The sequence below is a fragment of the Drosophila nasuta genome, chromosome 3 (genome assembly GCF_023558535.2).
Source record: "Drosophila nasuta strain 15112-1781.00 chromosome 3, ASM2355853v1, whole genome shotgun sequence".
NCBI classification, from domain to species: domain Eukaryota; kingdom Metazoa; phylum Arthropoda; class Insecta; order Diptera; family Drosophilidae; genus Drosophila; species Drosophila nasuta.
Window position 1 is genome coordinate 36,694,728 of NC_083457.1, and position 27,087 is coordinate 36,721,814.

General features: G+C 38.1%; 6 protein-coding genes across 11 annotated transcripts in view; 2 read left to right on the top strand and 4 right to left on the bottom strand.

Moving 5' to 3' along the window:
• The window catches only part of LOC132791621 (venom dipeptidyl peptidase 4), a 91,087-nt gene extending 90,002 nt beyond the window's left edge, over nt 1-1,085 (top strand). The window contains exon 10 of one of the 2 annotated variants that reach the window (XM_060800623.1): nt 31-1,085. In XM_060800623.1, the coding sequence (XP_060656606.1) occupies nt 31-147 (117 nt within the window). In that variant the 3' untranslated portion in view covers nt 148-1,085. The remainder of the gene's footprint in view (nt 1-30) is intronic. The other variant, XM_060800624.1, reaches the window with a different exon arrangement.
• Nucleotides 1,086-1,378: 293 nt separating this feature from the next.
• On the bottom strand, nt 1,379-3,008 carry LOC132791625 (putative uncharacterized protein DDB_G0277255). Its single transcript, XM_060800634.1, has one exon. It carries the CDS (start codon nt 3,006-3,008, stop codon nt 1,986-1,988), a length of 1,023 nt encoding a protein of 340 aa, XP_060656617.1. The 3' UTR covers nt 1,379-1,985.
• Nucleotides 2,946-11,996, bottom strand: LOC132791623 (transcription factor GAGA). Of its 4 annotated transcripts, none has more exons than XM_060800631.1 (6): nt 11,549-11,996; nt 8,045-8,510; nt 7,638-7,985; nt 7,093-7,356; nt 5,129-5,643; nt 2,946-3,086 (listed from the first exon to the last, which is right to left on the bottom strand). In XM_060800631.1, the coding sequence occupies exons 1-6, from the start codon at nt 11,738-11,740 to the stop codon at nt 3,024-3,026; spliced, it is 1,848 nt and encodes a 615-aa protein (XP_060656614.1). In that variant the 5' UTR covers nt 11,741-11,996; the 3' UTR covers nt 2,946-3,023. The 4 variants fall into 4 exon arrangements, with proteins under 4 accessions (XP_060656614.1, XP_060656612.1, XP_060656613.1 ...); XM_060800629.1 differs by having other exon boundaries at nt 7,219-7,356; nt 11,549-11,994; XM_060800630.1 differs by lacking the exon at nt 2,946-3,086 and having other exon boundaries at nt 3,105-5,643.
• A 3,291-nt stretch (nt 11,997-15,287) lies between these two features.
• Nucleotides 15,288-16,557, bottom strand: LOC132791626 (tRNA-splicing endonuclease subunit Sen34). The gene is given in 6 exon segments (XM_060800635.1): nt 15,288-15,636; nt 15,694-15,801; nt 15,861-15,915; nt 15,917-16,122; nt 16,178-16,264; nt 16,325-16,557. Coding segments are annotated over 6 exon segments (834 nt in total). The 5' UTR covers nt 16,380-16,557; the 3' UTR covers nt 15,288-15,313.
• Nucleotides 16,558-16,917: 360 nt separating this feature from the next.
• Nucleotides 16,918-23,577, top strand: LOC132791622 (alpha-1,3-mannosyl-glycoprotein 4-beta-N-acetylglucosaminyltransferase B). Of its 2 annotated transcripts, none has more exons than XM_060800625.1 (5): nt 16,918-17,356; nt 18,311-18,424; nt 18,513-18,851; nt 19,674-19,770; nt 19,839-23,577. In XM_060800625.1, exon 5 carries the CDS (start codon nt 19,893-19,895, stop codon nt 21,663-21,665), a length of 1,773 nt encoding a protein of 590 aa, XP_060656608.1. In that variant the 5' UTR covers nt 16,918-17,356; nt 18,311-18,424; nt 18,513-18,851; nt 19,674-19,770; nt 19,839-19,892; the 3' UTR covers nt 21,666-23,577. The 2 variants fall into 2 exon arrangements, with proteins under 2 accessions (XP_060656608.1, XP_060656609.1); XM_060800626.1 differs by lacking the exon at nt 16,918-17,356 and adding an exon at nt 17,582-17,596.
• A 1,774-nt stretch (nt 23,578-25,351) lies between these two features.
• Nucleotides 25,352-27,027, bottom strand: LOC132792131 (N-acylneuraminate cytidylyltransferase A). The gene is made up of 7 exons (XM_060801378.1): nt 26,830-27,027; nt 26,580-26,770; nt 26,307-26,511; nt 26,073-26,240; nt 25,918-26,014; nt 25,496-25,847; nt 25,352-25,440 (listed from the first exon to the last, which is right to left on the bottom strand). Exons 1-5 carry the CDS (start codon nt 26,931-26,933, stop codon nt 25,918-25,920), a joined length of 765 nt encoding a protein of 254 aa, XP_060657361.1. The 5' UTR covers nt 26,934-27,027; the 3' UTR covers nt 25,352-25,440; nt 25,496-25,847.
• Nucleotides 27,028-27,087: the final 60 nt, after the last annotated feature.

The window sequence follows — 27,087 nt, forward strand, 5'->3', positions numbered from 1 at the left end:
TGATACCTAATTCTTCTTCAATCTTTTCAGAGCTACGCTGACGAGGATCATGGACTGGCCAATGTGCGTCCGCATTTATATCATTCGCTGGATCGTTTCTTTGGCGAATGCTTTGCCAGCAGTCGTCTCGCGAAGAGCGCCAAATAAACATCTCTATTTCAATAAGCATCTAAAAATAATAACTTTTAAAGCTTGCAAGCAGAATTCAATTAAATTAAATTATTCAATGACGATGAGCTAAACTAATTGGTACTTAAAAAGTTGCATTTCCATTAAACATAACAAAAAAAGAAAAACAAGTTTTAAATCAAAGCAATTAATTAAAAATGTAGTTACACATTAAAAGTAAAAAAGAAAATGCTTCACAAGAAAACCAAACTAATGCAGGTCCAAAAGTGTTATAAGATAACTTGGAACAATAATATTTGAAATTGCATTTTAAGACATTTTAAGCATATTACAAAATAACGAAATGGATACAAAAATATTTATACAATTATTAACTACCTAGCGTACAGACCTTGTCTGACATTGTAGTTAGCGCCTGTTAAATAGAAATTCAAGAAAACTGAGGAATATTATAAAACTATTTCACAAACAAATCGCAAACAAAAATGTAGATACAATTAATTCTTAGAAAACTATTCAAAACATTTTATAAACTCTTTGCTCAAATTCGATGCTAGTGAAAGTAATCTGCTTAAAATTTTGTGATGCCCTTGCATACTTAGTATAACCATATAAATCATATATCAAATATTTCAAGCAAGCACTATAAAGTACTATAAATCGGTATCGCAAGGGTATTAGATGACTATAACTTCGGCTCCGACCGGAGAGAGCTGAATCGACAGGTGTTCTCTTATATAACTAAGATTATCTCCTGTACATTGCGCCAGCTGAAATTCATAGCTTGTAGTTTGTTCTAGCTTTTTAATTTGCCACATTGTAAAAAACAAAACAAAACGAAAACTTGTAAATAAATAGTTGTTAAATGGCTTTTTGTAAATTAGATGGAAATTGTGTATAGGCAACAGTTAAAAAGGCAAACTATTAAAATAAATTATGAAAAACAAAAACAATTCTTTTTTATTTGGTTGAATGAATGAAACTCTTAAAATATCTCCTACATAAAACAAATGAAATGTATCGTTATCTAATATTTTATGTTCCCTTCATTGCTGATAGAATTCTAGTTCAGCATTCAACTTTTTAGTTTTCTTTCTTGGCCCCAAAATGTATAAAATCCCCATACGAAATTTCCATAAAATACTTTTGCAATTTTAAATAAATAATTTTGTATATTTACGTATTTATTTTAATTGTTTTGGGGTTTTCTAAGTTCTGAAATCTGTATTTTACAATTGATATTGATTAAGTTTAAACTTTGCAAACAGACAATAATAAATAATTGATTTGATTTGATTTGTTGTTTCATAAATGAGAAGTTAAGATTTTATATTGAAATTCGAAGCATAATTTGTATGGTACAAAAATATTTATCTTTATTTGATTTGTTTTCTATGCAAACGATCTAAAAATACGTTTATAATTATGGAATATGATTAACTTATGTGCTAGGCCAATTCACTTTATACATATGCTTTTATTACTTAGATAAATTTGTTAAATATGCAAATTTTTACTTAATGATAAATTTATTTACAATTTAAATTGTAAGTTGATGCATACATATGCATATCTGCAGCTGTAAAATGTACATGTATTGGTTTGCTTTTGTCCGCACGCTGCGCTAAGCTTTGAGCTTGCAAAGCTTTAACGTATGTGTGCAGTGTGCGTGAGCCAAAGCTCAACTCAATGATTTACGGTGTTTTGGTCGGGTTAAATGAAAATTCTATAAATTTTGTAGATACTTCTATGAGTAATTTGTTGATAATGAAGACTCGATAACTTATCGCTAATTTGAATCGGTTCATAGCTATATACTAGATAATATATATACTCGTATTTAACACTGTCTGCTACTACTGCAGATACACTTCCTGCACAACATCGTGATGCTGTTGCTGCTGTGGATCGTGATCCTGCAGATCCTCCTGCAGCTCCAGCTGATGGTGCAGATGATGTTGCTGCTGTTGATGATGATGTTGCTGCTGCTGTTGATGATGTTGCTCCTCAATAACAACACCTTCGCTGGCATCATACTCGATCAGCTGATCATCGGCGTCCGCCTGCTGATGATGATCGATGATAATGTGCTGATCCTGCTCCACCAGATGATGTTCGTGCTGGTATTCGTGCTGCTGTTGCTGCTGCCAGCGCAATGGTGGCGGTGTCGTGGGTGTTGCAATATGCTGCACGGGTTCGTGCATTGTGCTAGTGCTGCTCGTTGATCCGGTTGTCGTCGCTGTGCTTGTCGTCTGATAAACTGTTGTCTGCTGATTCCTAACAATATGACCGGCGGCTGTGACATTGGTCACGCTGGCACGCTGATTGGTGCGTGTCAATGTGACTGTCACCTCAGAGCCGAGGCCAGCAAAGGAGACAGCTGGCGTTGTGGATGCTTCGGCAGCACTTGTTGTGGTTGCTGCTGTCGTTCCTGTTGCCGATGCTGCTGCTGTTGCTGACGATGTTGCTGCTGCCGTGGCTCTGGCCTGGAGTATCTTGCGTGTGGGCAACTGTGATGCTGTGCTCGTCGTGGACGTTGTGGATGTGCTTCCCGCTGTTCCTTGCTGTGGCACATAGTTAATCAGCAACACTCGCTCTCCGCTTGTCGTTTGCGCCGCATGACCGCGCAATACTCGACGTTGCAGTGTTCCACCAGTTGCAGTTGTTGCTGCTCCGGTTTGAGTGTTGCTGCTGCTGTTCACTGTTGTTGCTGTTGATGCCGCGCTGTTGCTGCTGCCGCTGTTGCCGTTTCCGCTGTTGTTGTTGCTGCTGATGTTGTGTTTGCTATGCGACTGCTGCTGTTGCTGTTGTTGTTGCTGTTGCGCTGGCTGCCCACCGCCCCCGGATGCTCCTCCTCCACCTCCAGGGCCGCTGGTCATATCGTTGGCTCATCATTACGTATTATTCCCGCCTTTCAAAATGAAAACCTTCTTTACCAAAATGTTCTTATTGTTGCCCTGTTTTATACATTGTGATTGTTTTTTTTTTTGATATGATTTGATTGATTCGATGGATGCATGAGTTGGCGATTAATTAACATATTTCATTTCAGGTTAGAGTTGGTGATTGTTAACAACGAGGCAGCGACAAGAGAGAAGAAGACAAGATAAAAACAAACAATTCGTTAATGATTTGGTTATGGGTTTCATGTGAGCTTGTGTGTGTGTGTGTAAGGACAATGCGAACAAGTCATAAAATAGTTTCGACATAAGAACTGAAGAAAACTAGTATGGAAAATTCATTACAACTTTCCGCTGATACCGTTGGGTCTCTTAAGAAATTTTGAAGAAAATCCAGACTTACAAATTATAACAGATATTAAGAAACTATTTTATAACAAGTTTTGTGAGTGTAAGTGATTGTGTGTGAGTTTCATGTAAATGCGTTTGGTGCAGTAAGTCACAATGTAGAGTTCAAACAGTTTGGGATTATATAGGAAATTTAGTTCAAAACCAAAACAAATTTTTTATAAATACATTAAGTTAATAGAGATTGAATACAGTTAGTAAACACATAGCTTTAACTTATTAAAATATTACAAAAATGATTTAAATTATTTACTTAACAATAAGAATGAATGATAAAAAAAAACCAACACCGAAAATTCAACAGAAAATACTTTCATAAATTTTTTTCAACATTTTTTGGTTTATTCATTTATTTGTCAAGTTAAATAAAATTTAATTTTATTTAAGTAATAAGAGTTAAGGTAATTGTTTTCGTTTTCTTCGAGCAGCTCAAATATTTGCTTTGGTGCAAATAAACGATCCACTCGAACATCAACTTATTTAAAAAATTTGTAACTATTAAAATTAAGAAATAATTATGTAAATATATATAATTTTTGTTTCTTTTTTTTGTGTTTTTTTTTTGTAGTTGTAAATAAAATTAGAGTTGGCGGCTACAAATGTTTTGTACTGTGTAGCGTAAAAGATGTTTTGGCCAAGGACCCAAAAAAGGGAAGCATGAAAGAACTAAAGCTTATATAGATATCTGTGGCTTGATTGCAATCATCATAGCAAAGATCAGGCAAAAATAGGGATTAACTAAAGTTTGAGAAAGTAATTGAAATGATTTTGTCCACTAAACAGAAGCTTAGGGTAAAAATTTAAATTCAACCTTCTTCAATTAAAGTAAACAATAAAAGTGTTTTGTTTTTATTCACAAAAGTGAATGATTAGCTATTGCACAGAAAAACAAGTTGGCAGCACTGCCAAACTGTCTTAACCCAACTTTTTGAGCACTCAACGATCTGCATATTAAGTTTTTGACTAGGTTGATCCTAGCCTAGCCTGTTCAATTAAGTCTACATACACATAACAAAGACAGGAAGAGGGAATCTGGGTTTGGGTCTGGGACGTGGATATTTTTGGGGGGCAAACTACAGCACAATTACAATTACATAGTCCAATAACCATAGCGCGTACTTAAAGTTAAACTATAGCGAAAACAAATTAAACGTAGCGAAATCAACATTTCAATTTTTCAGAATTGTACAACAAAATTGGTAATAAAAACTAAAATAGGACAAATGGAGTAAACTAACTAATGACAAGTGTCTAAAGTCGCAACAGAACATTGGATTAAGCCAAATTGAAAATAAAGACTTTAGGAAAGTATCATTATACAATCAATAAACTCTTTCCTGTTTAAATATTAAAATCAAAAATATAAAATTAATTGGAAAGAGTCTATTAAATGGTTAGTTTACACCTTTTGGCCAAGTTCTGATAGTAAAAATTAGGACTACACGCAATCCGGGAGAATAAAAGCGTTTTGTATATAACCAAGTCAGGGATTTAGGTGTTGCATAGTGAAACTACGCATCCGTCCGCTACGTCAACAAAAGTGGTGCGTGCGTCGTGCTTTTCTTTTTGGTTTTTGTTTGCTCTACTCAGAGCGTCTGTTGTGGTTGTGTTGGTTGTTGCTGCTGCTGCTGCTGTTGTTGCTGCTGCTGCTGCTGCGCTTGTTGTTGTTGTTGAAAATCAGTCATATTCACCTGATTCAAATTGCCAATGATCTGATGACCCTGCAACGTTTGCACCTGGGCAATCGACAAGGGCGCCCCACTCTCGCTGCCATCGGACTGTGCCACCAACTGTTGCTGCTGCTGCTGATTCGCTGCCTGTTGCTGGGCAGCTGCCTGGGCACTGGTCGTTGGCGTTGTCATGTTGCCCGACGAATCGATGATCTGATGATGCTGCAGCGTCTGCTGCTGTTGCACTTGCACCTGTTGCACCTGCTGCTGCTGCACCTGACCTCCGGCCGTGGTTGTCACTGTCATTGTTTGTTGCTGTTGCTGCTGCTGTTGTTGCTGTTGTTGTTGCTGCTGCTGCTGTTGTTGCTGCTGTTGTGCATCGGGATCCTTTTTCACTTGTACGCCTTGCAACGGATGCAGAGATTGCACTGTTTGCACCTGAGGCACGCCACCGCTGGCATTCAATGTGCCAGTAGCGCCTGCTTGCGATTGCCCAGATCCAGATGTTCCGCTGCCAGGTTTCTTGCCGCTGGGTACTGCAAAGCGTGGGGAGAAGAGAGGAGTATAAACAATGTGACCAACAAGCAAGAGTGTTAAATAGAGAAGAGGCCAACAACTACAACTAGGGCGACACCGACTGGGAGGCACAGCTGTAACAACCTGACTAGTAGTGATATCAATAACGAGAGTATAGATCGTAGGCACTACAAAAAAGAGATGTAGAACAGTTAAGTTGTGTGTTCGTATGTGTGTGGATGATGTGTGTGTAGTGAGTGAGTTAACGAGATTAACAAATAAGTCATGAATTAGAAAATGTTAGTAGTATTACAAACAAGCAATGAAAATTTCGTTACAAATTTTAAATTAAACAAGCTAATGGAAAAAACAAACGAAAGTCTATAACTCATTTAAAATTAAGTACGCAGTATTTTCTTGCACAAAATAAACAAACAATAAACAAATTGATACACAAAAACGCACACGAAACGAGAGCCAATCATAATTAAAATCAATTAATTGCAAAAAAATGTGTGTTATATAAAAATGAAGTACGTATATATTTATTAAACAATTTGTAATATATATAAAATTATATATTATTTAAAGAGAAACTTAAACTGCATGTCGTTTTAAGCCACAACGTAAGCTTACAATTAAAAATATCTGTTAATCGGGATTTTTCTTTTTTTACAACTTAGAATTATTATGCGACATAATTGCTTATATTTTGTTTTTGTGGTTTTAAGTAAAATTTGTTGTTGTTGGAGTATTTAGCGTTGCTTAGTTCATATGCAAGAAAATACTGCATAAAATGATAATTATCGTTTGTTTTGCTTTTCGTTTTCGTCTTTGCCTTTTGCTATTATTGTTATTTGGGCTTTGGGTTAAAATAAGTTTAAAAGCGAAATTATGAAACTTACAACAAAAATTATACAAAATGAAATCAAACATTCATTTGCTGACGGATAATTATTTGTTATTTACAAACATTGCATGTATGTGTGTATGTAGATGTGTGTTGAAATGTGTGTAGATGATGAGCGTGGTGTGTGTGTTTTGTGTGGTGATAAGATGGAATGATTTGGCAGGTGGCATTGGGCGGCAGCGTCGTCGATTCTAATTTTACTGCGGCTGCTGTTGCTGCTGTGGCATAAACACTTGATCGCCCACAATGTGTATAACATTTTGCATGCCCTGTTGCTGTTGTTGTTGTTGTTGTTGCTGCTGCTGCTGTTGTTGCACAGCCGCATTGCCGCCGCCACCGCCGCTGCCTTCATGTTTGACATTCACGCTCATGAGATGTGTTTGACCTCCACCTGCTGCATTAAGTGTTGGTGTTGTTAAGTGTTGCTGCTGCTGCTGTTGCGTCGTTTGATGATGTTGTTGCTGCAATTGCTGCTGTGGCAACACAGTACTGGCCATAATTGTGTCTCTGCTTGTCACAGGCGTGGCAATGACTCGCGTTATGGGCGTGCCAACCGCACTAACTGGCGTCCCTGTAGCTGCTGCTGGTGTTCCCGCTCCCGAGATGATCGTGGTGTCGCCCTCAGTGGTTGTGTTGAATTCGGCGCTGGTGTCTAGTGTACTATCGTTACCGTTACCGGACTTACTTTTCTTTTCCTTTTTGATGCCCGGCTTGGCAAAGTGCCGCAGCTCGAGATGGCGCCGCAGATTGCGCGATTGACGTATGACGGCATAACAAATGGGGCAAGTTGCAGGTTGTTCCGATTGTGAGCGTGATCTTGGTTCTGCAACAAGAAAAGTATTATTGTAGATTATAAAACAATTAAGGGTTCAATTCAAGTTTAAGATGATGTCTTCGGATTTAGAATGTCAAGTTGTAAAACTCTCCATGATTTGGAAATTATTCTTCAGACGTTCAATCTGATGAACATTATTTAGTTCATGGGCACAAAGTTTCCTTGGTCGGTTGTATAAATCTTCAACAGACAATCTACCACTCTCATAAGGCTAATGAATAGAACTAAATTGCTAGAAAATAAGGCAATTGCATTGAGGATGAGCTCACTTTCTGTTCCAGGCGGATGTTTGGTTCGTTTGGTCTTGGGCGTGGCGGTGCTTCCGCTGGCGCTTGGCGTTACAGTTGTTCCAGATGCGGTCGTTATTTCACCGGTTGTCGCATTGGCCGACGTCACAGGTATCATATTGTTGGGGTCCATGGTCACAATTGTTTCAACTTTTTGGCCTTCACTCTTGATGATCGGCGTGGATGTCAACATTTGCGCTTCCGCACCGTTCTCATCTAGCACCTGTTGCTGTTGAACCACTTGTCCTTGTCCGGCTGTTGCGTGCGAGGATGTCGATGTGCCCATAATCGTGTCCATTCCTTCAATTTTACATATTTTCGGTGCCGTGGCTATATTGACAAGCAGAATATTAGTAACTATTGAGACACTTTTCATTGTTAACACTTACGTGACATTTTCTTAACGCGCGGTTTCCGTTTGCGAGCGGGCAAGAAGCTTTGTATAACGGCCTGATCATGTTTTGATGCATCGGTTGTCACAATCGTTTGCTGGTGTCCGGCGGCATTTGTCTGTGTGGTGGCTTGTAGAATTTGTCCCTGGTGGTGAATGTCCTCGACAACCTGTGCGTGCACAGTTTGCTGTGGGGCCGTTGCAATGGTCGCTATCAATTGGTCCTGATCATGGTGCTGTGGAATCATATGCTGCAGTTGTATCGAGTGCGTGGTGTAGTCATCTTTGGTCACTGTTTGCGGTGCCAGTCCCTGGATGTTGAGGCATTGCGCCGCCTGCAACAGCGATGGAAGCTGTGCATGATCGACGCTCACTTCACCGCGATAGACAAACTCCAAGAGTGCCTCCAAATCGCTGGCATTCACGCCCGCCAACATCACAACTGGATGCTTGCATGGCGTATTCTACAAAAGAAAACAAATTATGCTACAATTATAGCCAATTTACCAAAAAAAAAAAAAAAATAGTAAATGATAACAATTCCTTTATAAAATTCCTTTTCATGACTGTTTTGAACATTGAATACTTTTGCATTTTTTATTAATTTCAGATAAATTATATTGCTCTGATTATTCAACATATAACTTATTTATTTTTTGTTTAGTTGGATGTTGATATTTCTTTATTTTCTACCCACTTATTTATTTGCATCTCTATTGGACATTATCATATATTCTATAAAATTTAAGAAACTTTATAATAAAAAAAATAAAGTTCGATAATGATAGAGGTAAGAAAAATCGCCATATTTTTTATGAACTAATTATATTTAAAAAAAAAAAAATCTAAGTATGAAACGAATATTTGCCTAATAAGATACACTTAACTCATCTTAAGTAAAATACTTAAGAATTCCAATGTTATTGTCAGCACTGTTTTCATGTACACAAAGCACTGTTGGGTAACTAGTAATTTCTCTAGTTGAATACGCTCGTAGCGTGCGTTTTTGTTTTGTTTTTGTTTTTGACGCTCCAAATAGAGACTTTGCCGGCTGCTGGCGGCATTGAGCGCGCGCGCTCAATCAGTGGTGCTGCTGCTGAGTGCGTCATAACAGAGACAAAAGAATTGGCTGGCCATCATGTGAGACCACCGAAAGAAACGGATAAACACAGTCAACAACGACGACGACAAAACTTACACTCACTCACACATACAGCGGCAATTCGACGACACGCACACTCACACACACACATACGCATACTCTCATTGGAATGAATAAACCGGCTTTTGAGTTATGCGCGCTCTGCATTCTGCAGCAGGATTGGAGATGCTGCCCATGACCGCTGCGCTGCGCTCGCTGCTTGCTCAAGAAAGAGCACCCCGCTCACATGCCAGCAAAAAAAACATAATACTCGCTCCTCACACAACACATTTAATTAGCGGGCGGCAAGTAGAAAATTTTGCTGTCAGAGACGCGCTTAAAGTGAGCACCACTCTGAGTACTGAGCGGCAGCGACAGAGGCAGCTCACCCCTCTCTTTACCCCCAGCTGCCAATGTCTGTTAGTTTTCTCTGTCTGCGCCTCTCACCCAATCCCAAATCTCTTTAAATGTCATCCAGCCAGCCAAGCAGCCAACGCTCCGTCGCACTCAAACCAGCAGCAAGGCCGCGTAGTGAACGCTCTTTGAACTCTACACTCCCTTCTGCTTGTCTGCTGCCAGCCATGTTGTGCCTTCCTGCTCGCTCTGCTGCTGACGTCGCTCATCGATTTTTGTTGCTGTTGTTCAGCAGTTCAGTTCAGAGTGGTTGCTTTTCGCTGGTTGCATTTGATGAGGGAGCGGGAGCAACAAAGAGCATTGTTTACGTGTTTTGCGTGTGTGTGTGAGTGTAACGAGATCAGTACTACACACTCTGTATTTAGTATGGCGACAGCAGAGACTGCGGCTGCGACTGCGACTCTTGCAGAGTTCACATATAAAAACCAATTTTTGACATTTCCCGCCGACAAAATCGGCTCTGAGCGACGTTTTAAAAATTACGCTCTGTTTACTTTTTGAACGGGGAGCGAGCACGTAAAGCCGATGCCAGATGCCCGCCGTGTCAGGTGTTCTACGCTCTACGCTCTCCCTCTCACACTCTCTCCCTCTCACTGGCCATCTGCACTCAGCAGCATTGCGCTCTGTTTTGGTCCAAAATGACATGTGGACAACAACTGATAATAGGAATATCTTATTGGCACTGATCAACAGTGTGTATTGCAAATATCAAATATTAAACAAAAACTACCACATTGAAATAAAACAAGGCGCTAAAAAAGTACAGTAGAGCACATTTAAATACAAATGTAAAAAAAATGCAAAGTTAAAAGCAAAACACATACCGAAAATACTCGGTAAGTATGTACGTCCGTATGTCGGTATGTAAATAATTTTGATATGAGCTCTGCTCATTGAACAGTACAACTTGTTTATGACAAACACAAACAACATACAGTAAAACTTATTTAACGATGAATATTTTGAAAGATAAATATACATACAAAGAGAATTATGTATTTTCTGGCAAGGCAATATGTACATATATTAAATTTGTCACTTTTATCAAATCGACTGCTCCCCTTTTTAGCATGCCCCATAGCCAATATCGACTGTACATTCACACCGATACACACACAACACATTCGCACACACACACATAAGCAAAAAGAGGTCGCGCTCGTGTGCACCCAACAACAGCGACAACAGCAGCAACAACAAGAGTAGCAAAGCAAGTAAGAGGCAGTCAGGCAGCCCCGTCACTTTGTTGGCGCTCTCGTTTGCGCTCGCTCTAACACACTCGAACTGAAAGTTGGCGCAACTTTATATGACTGCCCGTTGCGCTCACTCGCTCTCGCTCTGCCTCTGTCTTTCTCTCTCGCCCTCTCCCTCTCTTTGATACTCAAAAAAGCTTATAAGTTCTTTTCTTTTATATTTGTATTTGTTATAACAAACAAGTTGATAAGGCAATACGCGACTAAAGGCAACGCATGAAGAAGCAAATGAGACAGGGGAGAGTTGGAGTTTTTAGAGACAGCGCCCAGAGTGCGCAACTCATTCAACTCAATTGACAATTGAAAACTTGCACAGAATTCTCTACAGAAAGTAGGAGACGAGACAAGACGTTAGCACAGCAATGCTGCTGAGTGAGCGCAACCCAGGAATAGAGCGCGAGTGCACACGTCTTCAACTCACACACAACGGCAAAGACAATCACAGACACGCACGTAGTGCTCACATGCACAGACGGGAGCCAAAGCTGCTCCAATACACTTACAATCGCAGTCACACTCACACACACATATTAACCTATTTGGCAAAGCGGACACGACGTTGGTTTCTCTGTTTACAAACTGTACGCGCAGGCAGCACAGCACACACATGCCATTAAAATTCAAAATTGTTGAGGTTATGTGTGCTTATCTTAAGGGGGATAGGAATATGTTCATCATCAAAAAAAGCTCTCACCTTTAGCAGATCCAATAGAAACGGCGAAGCGGCACATAGCACTATTTTGTGGGCCGGAAAACTGCGTCCACCGGCGGCCAGCGTGCAATCGACGAGGTCGCCATGGCAGCGCAACAATTGTATTGCCGATACCAGAGACGTGCCATAATCGCCCCAGGTGAGCGAGTACAGCGAATTCATTGGCAACGACATTAGGGCTGTCGTGTCCAAATCCAACAGTTGTTCTCCAGCGTTGTAATTGTATTGATTGCTGTTTGTGGCCAACACGACGAGGCTGTTATTGTTGCAACGTATCAACAAGAAATTTTCAATTAAATGGCAGCGCTAAAAATGCTGCTGCTCAGGCTCCAAACTCCACCACGTTCACGAAGCTTTCACGACGATGACTGAATGGCGCGCGCGCTGCTTCTTATCGGTTCCCCTTAAAAAAATAAAGAGTAAAGAGCATAAGCAGAGATGGCAAACTAAATAACACAGCACATAGCACTCATGTGCTCTCGCTCTCTCGCGAGAAAAAGTTTCAGTTTTGAGTACGTGTCTGTGTTTGTATGTGAGAGAGAGTGGGGAGGGGGTTTGGAGCTGTCATGCGCGCGCACCCCCCAACACTCTCTCGCTCCAACGAAAACACTGTGCAAGTTTTTGCTATGTGAGCGCGCGAGAGCGAGACAACAAGAGAGCAAGTTTTACAGCTCATATATATGTGAAATGTGGGCCGTCTGCCGCCCTCCACCCGCTTGACCCCCCCCCACAATCCAACTCAGACCGATAGTCGAACGAACGAATAAACGAGCGTATGGAAATGCATGACTTTAGACTTGGAGGAAAGAAAAAAAAACACACAACTAAGCAACTAAGGCAACAAATAAAATTCTGTTCTTTGAATTTTAAATAAAAATAGCGCGCCAACACACACACAAACACAAGCAGACACACAATCAAACGTATGTGTGTAGATGCAACAGTATGCACATTTTGTTCGGGTTTTTCCATATATTTTTTCTTTTTCGCTTTTTTACTTTTGTACAGTTAACGCCACGCATTTAGGCATTGCAATTGTTTTATAACTAAAAGTAGCACTTCATTCACCACCGTAGTGTTATTATTTTGTTGTTGTTGTTTGTTTACACGCTGCTGTCGCTCCCGGAGCGAACAATTTTATGCATGTTGAAATTATCTTCTCACCGGAGCGCAAAGAAAAATCTGCTGGCTGCTATTTTATACTCGGTTCGGTTTGTGCTTTCCCTTCTTGGCCGCCGCTCACGGCTGGCTGGCTGCTCTATAGCTCTTGGTTTTCTACTTTTTTTGCTGCTGCTGCTCTGCTCGCCAACGTTGAATAACTCGAACTGAGCTCTGAGCATTCGATCGAATTACGTTCTGCCAGCGCGGCGCGTCGTATGACGAGTTTTAGTCTCTATACGGAGAAAATTTCTGATCATGCGCCACAGAACCGCTTTTTGGTGGTGGTTTCATGTTTGCCTGTGTGAGTGAGTGTATGTGAACATATACAGCTTGAGTGTGGGTGACACTGTTGCTGCGGTGGTGAGCAACGTGAGAGTGAGAGAGATGGCTGGCAGTGCGCGCTCTTGAAAGTACAGTTGACGAACAGCGTTGCCAGGTGGAAACAAATTTAAGTGAAACGTAAATGCAAGAGTATTTTTTCTTTCAGCAAATACAAAATAAAAATTAAAGATATTTTTTAAAAATAAATTTTATTCAAAATGAAAAAATATGGAAAATTATTCTAAGATATGTCTAAATAAATGCCACAATTTGACTGTCAAATGCTGTCACTAGTTTACCGAACAACGTTATCAGTGATAATTTTGCTCCTTCGAATAGCGAACATCTCCTATCAGCAGATCCTGCTCAAAAGCCGGTTCGCTCTTACGAACTCTCCACCCGCTATGCGACAATATGATGTGCTCTTCGAGCACGTTCAGTCACCTGTTACTTTTGACATGCATCCCAGAGACAGAGCTCTCGACCCTATTTTTATGCAGATCAAGTCCCGCTTAAGAGCAGAGACTGGAAACAACGTGCTGTTTTCGTTTCGCTGCTTCTGCCGCTGCTATTGGCGAGGAGAGTAATATTACCAGGGAGAGTTCTATCCATGGTACTCTGAGAAGTAATGTGTTCAATGTGAGCGGCGTGTGTGAGTATAGAGCCGAAAAAAACAAACAAACTACGCAAGATTACAATTTTCTCTGTTTTGATTTTGATGCTGGACACGAGACGAGAAATGTGAATGCTGCTTTAAAAGTCCAATAAGTAGTATTAAAGCAATGAGCGCGCATTTTACATATGGCTGGCAACGCTATTGAATAAAGAGTCGCTGCCATTGGGTGGCTCGTCTCTGTGGGTTGATTTGGGGGTAGTAGCAAGAAAATTATTTGTTTGTGTGAGCGCCACAGTGAAACGCACAGTAGGCCGCAATGTGGAAGAACAGATATGAATATCGTCATATGGAATAACTGCGAAACCAATGAGTCAAGAACCACGGTACGATTGGCTGACTCGCTGAAATTCGAACGGCACGACAATGCCTGACTGGCGGCCTCGCCTTGCCGTCTCCTCGCCATGCGCTAACAACCTTATTATCGTTGTTGTTCTTGTTTCTGTTTTGACAAAATCTATTTAAAAAAAGAAGCCAAATGCTTGAAACGCAGTTCACGAAACATGCTAAAATTTTGTTCAAAACACACACACTCATGCACATTGCTATATGTTTGTGTGAATGATTTGAAGAGTTTTGTGTGCGACTGGTTGTGTGTATTTTATGCTCGCTTGTTTACACATTTGAATTTATTTAGTGCCTCGGCAGCCAATCAAATTATTGCCTCATTTTATTGTCACTACTAGTTCAATCTAATTTGACTTTCTGAAACTTGTCCGAGACGCAACAAAAACATCTCCACGTTTTGAATGTCGTCGCAATAATAAACTCATTTTTACATACAACATTTTAACCTGACTGTGACGCGACAGCAGCAGCAGTATCCCTCTCCTGCTGTTGCTGCGGCTGAGATACAAAAGCGGAGAGGTTTGACAGCAACACTGTTGAGAGGAGAGAGGCTAGCGCCGTTCGCCCGGCGCGTACTCCAAGAAATTTCGAAAAGCGAACCAAACGCCGCTGTCCAAGAGTTTCATTTTTATTAGTTCGCTTTCCCACAATACAACTGAGTGTTTGCACATGTGTGCGAGTGTGAGTGCGCGCACTCACTAACACAAATGTTCAAATTGAGAGATAGAAAGAGGGAGAGATAGAGAGAGATGGGCAAGAGTCCAAAGTCATGCATTGCTCTGTTATTGTATCCGATTTCCACAAAACGAGATCTTCTGAATTTGGAACGAACTACAAGAGATCTATCTGCGCTCTGCAGCAACAGATACTTGACGGTGTGACCAGAGCATAAGATCACAAAATGCGAATAAGAGCGTATGAAACAGGAAATACCCTGTTAAAAAACGATAAATTTACTCTAAAGTTATTATGTTAATTTCATTAATTGCGAAATATTGAAAGTTAAATTATCATCCAAGAATAATGGCCAAAATCGTATTATTGAAGTATAATTCACTCAATAATACTTTTTTAGTAACCTGATTAAAATCTTAGTTCTAATCAGAGCAACTTTTAAATGTTAAACTAAGTTAAATTGATAATGGCAATTGTATTTAAGGTTAAAGCAAAAGTTCAACAAAATATAAAGATTTCTAACTAAACATTTAATCTAAAAGAATAATAGACATGACACTCACCACTATTTATTTGCTGGGATTGCACCAATTAATCGTTTGATAAGCGATCTTGCTGCTTTCGACCTCCTCATAAGCAAACACACAGCTTTTATTTACGATCACTGACAGACGCACCTTGCAAATCAGTTCCATTGGACGTATAGTGGGTGCATCTTGTATAATAACAATATGCGATGCATGATAAAGTAAAGGATCGCCTGGATAAACTAAGAAGTCGGCTCCAAAAGCTTCACCCGTGGATACAAACTTTCCGCGTAACCACAAGTCGTGAAAGACGCGATATTTCAGAGAAGAAGTGTCGTAAACGGGATCAGTACATAGTCGGGCAGCTGTAGAATAGTAACATAAGACACAGAAAACTGCAATTACTTATTGGGATGCCTTACAGTGATTTGTCATATGTAAAGAGGGCAACTCCACAAGCGCATTTTGTCGTTCAAAAACAACACTATTAGCAATTTCCTGAAGTACATCGTTGGCAGTTAGAGCAGCAGCTACAAAATTTAAAAAAAATCAAATACAAATCTAAAAATATAGCACAGTTATTGTTTACCCTCTTTTGGTTTGCCCTGCTTCAATAACTTGTTGCGTTTGCCTTGAAGGATTTTTTTCCACGTGACGTTCGGTTTCCCGCAGCTTTTCCGCCTTTAAAGCATCCGCTTGCGCCATTAAACTTGCCTCAAATTGTGCCTTGTACGCTTGCACCATTTCGTCAGTTGGTGGAGCAGTTAAAGCTGCTGTTTTGCTAACTAAATCTGCAATTCCTTCTTCAATGAGCAACTGCGTCTCACATTTACTCAATTCCACTGGGAGTGCTACAAATAGTATTAAGAATTTAATTTATATTACTCATGAGGAACGCGCACCTACCGGCCTCACTACAGCTCCAGCCCTTGCTGTTAGCAGTGCCCACAAGAGCACCCATTATTCGGTGCTTTGTGCGTAGCTCCATGTAATCTAATGAAGATATAAATTAATAATAACATGCAGCTTCAATAGTCATTCCTTGGTTCTTACCATTCGCATCGAAAACATAACCAGTGCCATTTAATAAAGTTAAGTGGATCTTCATATTTATACTTTACAACTTTCAATGCCCCGTATTTTGTATAACAACGTGTATGCTTCTTGTTGACTATTTTGATCAAATTATTATTATTTAATTTATTATATTCGCCCATTAATTAAGCGCTGTTTTTCTAAATAGCTTTATTTAACACCTGTGCCGGTATGTGTCCGAAAGCAACGTGAACAGAATATACTTATTTACGCCAAGAAAAAATATACAGAAATCTGGTCGCACTTAATTTAACATATTCGTATACGGACAACGGCTCATCATTTCAAACCTCGAACAACTCTGTTGGAAGTTTGTGTTGTTTTCTGTTATATATTTAATAATCTATGTATATATATTTGTTTAAAAACACCGATGTAACATTGATATAAACTAAGAAAGTATCTAAGCTCCCAAAGTCTGCTGTACAACTATAAAGCACTCAAAATTTAACAGCACCAGTATTAAGTTATCGATAAGTGATAGTTTTACATGCAAGCAAGCGTCTGGCAACGCTATTTACCACTCTTCAGTAGTTGCAGCTGCACATTCACGTTATTCAGCACTGTGAATTGAATGTTGCTCACTGTTGTTATTGTTGCTCACGGAGGAGTTTACTAACTTTTTCCGCATATTTAATACACAAAGAGTATCGCGAGTGTTGCAATAATTAGCCAATCGCGATTTACATAACCAACTGACCAATAATTTGTAACGAAAATGTAACCAATTGTTAACGGAGTGCATGCAAATTGTAAAAGTTGCGTATGGCAGCAAAACGAAAGAAGAAAAATTGCAACGACCAACAACGACGAAGACACCACCCACACAACATACAAAAAAAATTCAAAACTAGCGTTTTGTTTTCACACTTAATCAGTTCCTATTAACGCAAGTGGCGTGTCGTTTTGAATAAAGTTGCGTAAATTGCGCACAGATTGTGCGTTGTTATTTGTAAAGCTGCCGCAATTAACGGAATTATTTTACGTGCAGTGAGTATGGACACACCGCACAAACATTGAAGAGTGGAGAGAGTGAGTGACTGGGCGTGTGTGTGTGTATAGCATTCATGGGGCGCTGTTGCTAATGTTGTTTATTTATTTATGTTTGCCCGGACGTCGCTCGTTCTCGCTTGCACTCTCACTTTCGTGTGTGTTTTAATTTTTTTTTCTCAAATATGCATTGGCACCGTTAATGTTCACACTTAGCTCAGCGATAAATTGATATTATCGGTAATTTATAAATATAACGTAACCCACATTAATGCTCATATGTGTGTGTGAGTAAAGCAACTGTAAGTTGCCTTTGAGACAGGATTAAAAAAAATATTTAACCAGCTTTAAACTAGAACGAAGCTGTTGGCAAACCTGGCCTAATCAGTTTTTAACTAGTTTGAAACCTGGTTTGAACTTGAATTTTGTTTTTTTTTTATGAGTGTAATAACAGATTTACTATTGTGTTAAAAAGTATATTATAAAAAAGATATAACGTTGTTATTTCAAGTTCAATCCCGAATTGAGATCAAAGGTGATTTAGAGTCAAATCTTTGAAAGATTATATTTCAGGACCACAATGAGTTGAAATTTGATCTTCCCGAAAATGTATTTTGGCTTCTTGTGAGATTAGAAATACTATTAAAGTAATTGGTAATATTTTGGTGTCTACTGTATGCTTTAATCTCTATGAGATTTGACACCGAATCACCTTCGATCTAAATAAAAGCTTCAAATTCTATATATATAGTATATATAGTAATTACAAAGCAAATATGTTTTCGTATGCCGTAATCGTTCAATTTCGAGCAAATTGCGAGCCAGTTAGAACGTTTTTAGAAATTTTGTGTACAATGGGGATTTAGCTCATTAACGCGAATTAGCTCATTTATTTGCACTTCTCCCTGTTGTGTTTGACTACTTTTATTTGTTTTGTTGTTTTTTTGTTTACAGTTTGCTCGCAAAACCCCACCGACGATAAAAACAACAATAACATCAACAGCAACAGCTACAGGAGAAGAAGGAGAAAGAAGAGGAGGAAATCGCAAGCATTTGGCGCTTGGCCATGTAAATAGATTTCTCTTTATATACTAGATACATTTATAGTACATATGCGACAATACAATATCTATTATACAACTATTGTTGCTTGCAGGTCATGTGGCGAGAATAGCGACAGCTGCCGCATAAAAGACGTTAACAACAACGTTCACGGCTGAGGGCAACAATAACAACAGCAGTGGCAACAACAACAACAACAACAATTATTATTGCCACTGCCAGACGTTGTTAAACGCTTCCGACCAGCGCCCAATCCCAATCCCCCCATCGCCAGAGCAGCAGCAGTGTCCACAATGGGTGGGCAACCCACTTCTATTAGTCACTAAAACGTGCCGTCAAAATGCGAACTGTGGAGACGACAGCCATCAGTTCAGGCTGAGCAGCGATGTGGCGACAAATTACACAACGTAGTCGAGCAACAAACTTAACGCTGGTAAGCGGAAATGAAGCTTCATTTAAGCAAAATTCCTCTATAGGGGCTGAGGAATTTGTGCATTAGAGTTTACTCCAGATAATGTCAAGCTGTTGATTGTAAAAGTCATTATTTCATTTGTGATTAATGAATTTTCTAGTGCTGCAAGGGCAACTATTTAAATGAGTGCATCACTCACAAATTTGCATTATATAATTTGACATGCGATAGTAGTTGTTAAAAAAGGCATTGTTATAATATTGTGGAAATTTCAAAGCCGACGTCATATGCTAATTAGAGTTGTAAATATGCAAATGATGTGATTTTAACTGTTTTACAATCATGTATTCTATCTTGAATATAATAGCAGTTTTTTAATTGCATTTAATTTGAATATTTCTGCACTTCATTTTACATTTAATATACTGTCTTTAGCTTCAGCTTTTTAAATTAAAATGCAATTGCTGAAGCAGATCTATTACATTGTTAATAAACTGATTACTAACAGCATCAAGGAAAACCCGCTGATAATTGATATATACGAGAATATCCGAGATCAGAGTCATGTCAACAGAGTCAAGGTTCTGCTATTAATAACAATCAATTAATATTCTGACTGACTGTTACAATTCAATTAAGAGAGCTTCAATTTGAGACTGATTGAATGGGCAATCGAATTGTTGATAGCATCAAAGTTCGATGTGCGTTTAATTTAATTGTCTGTTCTGTAGAATTCTGCATACGCCCCTTAAATGATATGCAGTTCTGAGAAAAGTTTATCGATTCTTTATTGTACCATTCCATTCGCATCTCTCCTTTATTCAAACCTTATTTCAATTGCAGAGCATTTTCAAGTCAAAGTTGGTCGTCTCGTAAACAAATCGGAATTTATTGCGCCACCATATCGAGCAATATTTACAATTGGCAATGATTAAATTTGGTATGCAGCGCACTTAATTTAATGTGAATTCAAAATGACACTAACATTTATCTCTTTCTCTCTTTCAGTTTAACTGGAATTGCATCGATTGAAGTCCAAGGCAGCGGCAAACAGACTGCAATATGTTCAAAATACGTCAGAGGAATTGCATGCTAATTGCCACGGTGCTCATACTCGCGCCCTGCATTGTGATATTGATGGTCTTGGGTCCAGAACTATCCACCGAACAATCGCTGACACAACGCCTGGCCGAGTGTCACATGCGATTGCAGTACCTCGAGTCGATGTATCGCGCCCGCCAGGAGGATGTTTCACTGCTTTCTCAGTACTTGGGTCAGCTGCAGTTCACCAATGGCAGCGGCAATGTGTCGAACGTGAGTCCACCACCGCAATCGGTGGCCAACTTTTTGGATGCATTGAGTCCAGAAGCACGTCAACTGCTGCGCAATGCATCGCATGTGACAAAAACTACCGGCACAACGACCACACGTGGCTATGTGCCTGTCCACAACATCCGGCTACCTAACGCCTATCATTTTCTGCCTCATCTGCTCGACGATGCGGGCTCACTGCGACCCGCGTATTTGAGAAGCAAAGGACGCTGCGATGTGAGCATTGTACTTGGGATTCCAACAGTGCATCGCGAGAAGCAAAGCTATCTGTTGGGCACACTACACAATCTCATCGAGAACATGAACGATGAGGAGCAGAACGAGACACTCATCATTGTGTACATTGGAGAAACGGATATCGAAGCGGTGCAAATGATTGCCAAACAAATCGAGTCAAACTTCGAGTCGCAAGTCGAGAGTGGACTCATCGATATCATTGCACCGGCACCAAGTTACTATCCCAACTTTGAGCGACTGCGCATTACATTAAACGATCCCTTGGAGCGTGTGAAATGGCGCAGCAAACAGAATCTGGATTTTGCCTATCTGATGGCTTATGCGCATGCTAAGGGCACTTTTTATGTGCAGCTGGAGGATGATATTTTGACCAAGCGACAGTTTATCACCACAATGAAAAAGTTTGCGCTCATCAAGAGTGCTTTAACAAAGCCGGATCAACCGGAATGGTTTGTGCTCGACTTTTGTCAGCTCGGCTTCATTGGCAAGATGTTCAAGAGTGCCGAGTTGCCCTACTTAATCACCTACTTTCAAATGTTCTACAACGATAAGCCAGTCGATTGGTTGCTCACGTACTTCATAGAGTCGAAAGTGTGTCGCACGGATAAGGATCAAAAGCATTGCAATCAGGAGAAGGCCAAGTATTGGCAGCACTTTCGTAAATCGCTATTTCAACACATTGGCACAAGCTCCTCGCTAAAGGGCAAAGTACAAAAGCTAAAAGACAAACAATTTGGCAGCAAGGTGCCCACATTTTATGCCCACACGCACAATCCGCCAGCTTTGGTCAAGTCAAACATTGCGCCATATAAAAACTTTTTGCTTAAACGTGCATATCGTGGAGAATCGTATTTCTGGGGTCTGCTGCCGCAGCCTGGTGACTTAGTGCAGTTCATCTTTGAGCAGCCAACGCTGTTGCGTCGCTATCTGTTTCGCAGCGGTAATTCGGAGCATCCGTCGGATCGTTTCTACAACACCACCGTGGAGCTGCTGCCCGCCGACAGTCTGAGCGAAAACTCATCCGTTTGGAGTACTTACAACACGACAACGGATGGTTATTTGGTTGTTGGCTCTTTCGATAGCCTCGGCGTGGCCGAAGGATCGCTAGATCCCAAGATTGGTGCCATCAAGGAGTTGCGTCTGCATGTGCACAGCGACAGCGAGAATTGGGCGCTGCTCAGTGAGATTGAGTTGCAAGAGTTGGGCAACAATGCGAGCAACTCAGAGACGAATGCAGCAAAGCCGCGTTTTGTGGCAGGGAGCTGATTGTTGCATCGCCATCGGCAACTGAGTGATGATTGATGATTGAAACGGATGTCTACTACGATATTAATATATTGATATTGATGTGTCCCTAATTGTATCTCTATTTGTGTGTCTGTCTACTGGATGTCTGGTGTAATTAACTGTGTGTATATTTTTTGAGCGCTACTTTTAATGCCTACCATCTAAATGTGTATATAACTCTCTACCCTATTTGTAACGATCGTCGACTACTATCAATAATTGCAATTGCAACAACAAATAGGTTTACGCGTTCAACAGATATTAACTCGAATTTATACATTTCTCACAGTCGCGCGTAAACTAAACTAGACTGCAAAGCAGCGTTTACCCGTCAAAGTAATTAATGTAATTGAAGTTCTCTTTGGAGTCTTGGAGTGATTAAATTTCATGCTAATATCTGGCTCGTGTGAGTCCACCTTTTTGTAACTAGCAATGTCATAACTATTAGAGTTTTGTGAATTAACTGTCCTTCATTCCCGCATATCCCAAGTGCCCCTTTCCATATTTATACTATACATCCAACTAAAGTTTATAAGAGGTGTATGTAACTGCGAGCAATTCGTTATCCACTCTTTATACACAACTATTGTTATTATTATTATTATTCTTATTTTTTTTGGTTGTTATTTGCTATGCATTTCTTAGAGTTAATTTTAAGTGTTATCTTTATTGATTGGCTACTATTTCGAATCCAAACATTCCGACTGTTTTCTGTTTGCTGAATTTTAGATGTACTTCTTAATCATACTCGAAACTCATTTACAAATTTATTGTATTCATTTCGCAACCACTTTGTTTTCTAAGTTATTGTTTATATTTTTATGTAAGCTACAGTTACATATGAATCGCAATCGCAGTTAAAAAGAAAATCGAGTAAACTCGGGCCATACGAATCGAATTAGTATGTAATAAAAATAATATTCATAAAAATATACAAAATTCAACACATATTCATAATCGAATTCATCGTAACATGCGGAAGCGGACATTTTTTAGCATTGTTGCTTTTTACTGTGATTTGTTAATAATTTATGCATATAAACCATGAACAAACTAAACATAACTAATACATTATAATAATGTGTGTTTTTTATAAATTATAACAACAATTGCTGATTAGTAATCTAAATTCCAAAACAAAGTTTTTTACACGAAAGCAAAAAAAAAAAGAAAAATGTAACTAAAACAACATTGTATTGAATTGATAAACAATTGGATTTGCCAAATTTATTATAGCATATAAAAGAGAAAAGATTTACACTTGGTTCCTGTTAAGCAAACAATATTCTTAATTATAGTGGCATATTCTACAATTAATTTAACAATTTCGAAACGAAGCGAATCTTTTCAAAAATAAAAACATTGTAAAAAACAATGTTAATTTAATGCCAACACTAAAATTTGTGTGCTGCTAAAAGAATGTATAAACGAACAAAAATTGTAGACTGCTTTGGTATAATGTTTATAAAAACTGATGTCACGTTAATAATTTGCTTGCTTAATTTAACATATGTACTCGTATATGTATACTTATATTATAGATATTATACTATATATATTTTTATATATACATGTCCAATGTACGTACTTCGAAAGCCACAATAATTTTGCACAGCTCATTTACAAATGAATTGAATGAAATGTCATGTGCTTAAATTACAACAAAAAATGTATTCGATTTCAATATTGAAATCGTTTATATAAATAGCAAAATATATATATGTATATAACGCGTTTCCCGCATACAACAAAATATTTATTGATGGTTTTGTTCGAACTCGAATACAACAACAACAAAAATATACCAAGAATCAGCACGCTTGTAAAACGTTCTTAAAACTTGCGTGCTATTATGTGTATAAGCTTAATAAATCATTAAAACAAAGATATCTGATAACAATTTGCATTTTTATTTAAAATATCTGATGTGGTAACTTTGCTTCACAAGTAGAAAGAAATATTTTTAAAAAGTTGAAATATTTTCGATTACATTTTCATTTTGTTAAAAATTATATTCTTCGGTGCTTAGAGTCAATGTTAACTACAAAGAAGAAAACTGATATGATAAAGTTGCGTCGTATTTCATTATATTTTGCAATTTTATTTTTATCATTTTATATATCTTTATTTTTCTTTATATATTTTAGAATTATAGATGATATAATATAACTTTTATCACACTACAAAGTTTATTTGAAGGGGAAATTTTGTTTTGCAAATAAACTGACACAAGTCATAACAATTGTTATCGTTCATTTTTAAAATACCCCAAACCTAAGTGATCAACTGAGCGCAGTTTTCATCTCCAAACTTATTATTTGGCTCACCCACATCCCACTTTGTAAAGCTGTGCGGATAGCCGGTGGTAATCGATTGATAACCTCCCTCCGCACTTGGATTCGTTAGATCAATCCAATAACATTTAGTATTACTTAAGTGATTTAGTAGCGCATCGTATTCGTTTGTTTTCGTTTTCATAGCTTATCAATTCGGCACCCAGTTCATGACATTTGTGCATTGCGACAAACCAATTTAATGTGGTGTCTTCCTCAATGTAATAATAATTATCGAGGATTTTCTTAAATGGTTTCGCGTCTGCATTAAAATCATTTTACCATCTTATCAGTATCTGATCTGTACGGGATCAATCTTATTTCACGATTGTTTAAATACTTGAAATATTACCCTTATTATTCGGCACGGCAGATAGATGAAGTATGGTGAGGTGAATCAAAATATAATAAACTAGCCATAACTATTTAGGAAACATTGCAGCGATATAATAAATACTGGTCAATAAAATTAATTTGCAGTCGTATCTTATACACAGGCAGAGCCTACAAGTATTATTACTAATTTTACTATGATTTGATTCCCTCAACTTTTAAATAAAAGGCAATGTTTATTATTATGAACATTTATAATAATTTTTAGTATTTCAACTTCAACCGCAGATACTTAGGTGAAGAATATCTTTGTATGGAACTCTATGAAATATTGATTATAATATAGAATTCTGGATACAAAGAATTAATGTTTCAGAAAAATTAGGTCGATTTGAACCAAATTCATAATTAATAATCAACGTTAAAGTATTTGGCCATATTTATAATGGCTCCACTTTCATTTTAAAGTTAAATATAAATTAATATTATGTTAATGCAAAATTGTAAAATTATTGTATTTTATTCTATTCTCTTTACTGCCTTTAACTTAAATGAATCAGAGGCTTTCGATTAGTAAAAAGAGTAAAATATATTTATATATTCTTAGTTTCACCAGACCACAAAATTAGTTTGCAATGGTAACTTGGTCTGGCAAATAAAGGAACACAATCGATCACATTGAATGTCATTCATGATTAACGTTTCACTGTGATTGTTTCTTAATTGTACACAACGCTCTTTTTTTCCCATATTATTCGGTTCCCCTCTGCCCCATCTATTGAAGCTGATCGGAAGTCCAGTTGTTATGGAGTGGAATTTAAATTGTTCACCGAGATCGTTAAGATCGATCCAATAGAACTCTCTCACATTTAATTCGCGTAGCACCGCATCATATTCCTTATCGCTCTGAAAATTCACCAAATTGCCGCCCAACTCACGGCACTTGTGCAAAGCTGTATACCAATCAACTTTGATGTTCTGCTCGATATAATAGTATTTCTCAAGGATTTTTTTAAAAGGTGCGATATCCCCATGAAAATCATTTGACATTCCATTTTCCAAATCCACTCGCATTTGTCGAAATGGCTCTAAATAAACAGGATTAACATAAAATGAGAAGTTTTTAAATTATTTTATTTTTACCAGCATGAATCACAACCAGCATGATCACACTAAAAAAAAAGAATGACGATAATACTTTGGAATCCATTGTAAATCAAACGAATGCAACATTTGTTGCAAAGGCATCATAAACAATACCAAACGATTTCTAATAGTATAGCCTTTTTATAAACAATATCAGGGTTGATCACCGATATTTGAATATTTAACAATCTAAACGCCAGGGACTGCAAAACATAATTTTTTTGGTTTTTTAAATAAAAAATCAAACAACAAAGAAAATTTTATGTTTCAAGTACTACAAATTTGAATAAAATCAAGATTTTTTTGTGTTCTTGGTGTTAAGTTAATTAATACATTTGATCCATGTATTCTGTAAAATAAAATAACATTATTATTTTTATGCACACAATTTATATTTGCAATCACTGTAAATTTCTTACCTATAACTCATCCTTTATAATACTGCGAGCTACCGTGAGATCTCGATAGGAATCAATTTCTAGACCATCCTCCGGTGCAATTTCAACAACAGAACACCTTATCACGTATAAAAAATATATATTTTTAAGTTTGCGTAAACATTATATACACTCACTTTTCATTTTGAAAAATTCCTTTCATTGCGAGTTTTCTTTTTGAAAAATAAAACATTCCCGCTTCAACCAAATCTCCTGACCAATCTTGCCTTCTAGGACGCGCTTCCGCATTAAAGCCTACAGGCAGGATTTTATCATCAACCATTTTCCAACGTAAGTAATGAATTCTAGATTAGAAATAAGAATTAATTAATTAAAAAATTGTATAAAAATAAGTGTATAAAAGAATTTACCTTTTTACAGCAAAAACGCAATCATGTGTCTGAAATTTTTCGACCGCTTCTTGAATATAGTTTTCTCTTAGGAAAACCGAAGTGCATTGAAACAATGAAAAATTTTGAACTTTGCTATGAACTTCCAGGAACTCCATAACAGCTTCAATGGATGACGACTCATCTCTTGCATAATGCGGAGGTCGAATATGTACTCGAGCACCATCTTAAAAGTCAATATACATATGTACATACAAAAATGGCATTAATATTCGTAAAAAAAAAACAGCTCACATTTTTCAGCTTCCATTGCAATTTTCTTGTCATCCGTAGAAACCCAAATGTGTTGAAAGCAACTAGAATTTCTGATAGTCAGTATAGTACGCGATAATAGAGATAATCCATCAATTTCAACCATATTCTTGTCCTTAATTCCCTTGCTTCCTCCACGAGCGAGTATCAGAGCATGTAAATCATTGTCGTTACTTAGAAAAAATCATCAATTTAGTTAATTTAAATATATTTATTATTTGCTGAACCTTACCAAGAGGGCTTTGTTTCAACAAGAATAAGAACATAAAGTATGTAAAGTATCAGCGACTTTTTCATTGTGATATTCACGTTTAGGAACTTAGTATGGATAACCATACAGATCCACAAATAAAATTAGAGTGAATAAATCTGAGGCACCCATAAGAATAATGTCACACGTTCGTGGATTGAATGAGCGTACAATGCGTTAAATTGATAATAATAAAAAATGAGAACGCGGTTAGTTTGTGATTTACTGAAGCATACGAAA

Excerpts from the sequence above, each read along its gene's own strand:
- LOC132791625 (XM_060800634.1), bottom strand. The coding sequence starts at position 3,008 with ATGACCAGCGGCCCTGGAGGTGGAGGAGGAGCATCCGGGGGCGGTGGG.
- LOC132791623 (XM_060800630.1), bottom strand. The coding sequence starts at position 11,740 with ATGTCGTTGCCAATGAATTCGCTGTACTCGCTCACCTGGGGCGATTAT. Across the intron at positions 8,511-11,548 it reads TTCTATTGGATCTGCTAAAG|AATACGCCATGCAAGCATCC; the intron begins GTGAGAGCTTTT and ends TTTCTTTTGTAG. Across the intron at positions 5,644-7,092 it reads AGCTACAGGGACGCCAGTTA|TACCCAGCGGCAAGAAACCT; the intron begins GTGCGGTTGGCA and ends CACGCTTTGCAG.
- LOC132791622 (XM_060800625.1), top strand. The coding sequence starts at position 19,893 with ATGTTCAAAATACGTCAGAGGAATTGCATGCTAATTGCCACGGTGCTC.
- LOC132792131 (XM_060801378.1), bottom strand. The coding sequence starts at position 26,933 with ATGGTTATCCATACTAAGTTCCTAAACGTGAATATCACAATGAAAAAG. Across the intron at positions 26,771-26,829 it reads GTTGAAACAAAGCCCTCTTG|TAACGACAATGATTTACATG; the intron begins GTAAGGTTCAGC and ends ATTTTTTCTAAG. Across the intron at positions 26,241-26,306 it reads TGCGTTTTTGCTGTAAAAAG|AATTCATTACTTACGTTGGA; the intron begins GTAAATTCTTTT and ends TTTCTAATCTAG.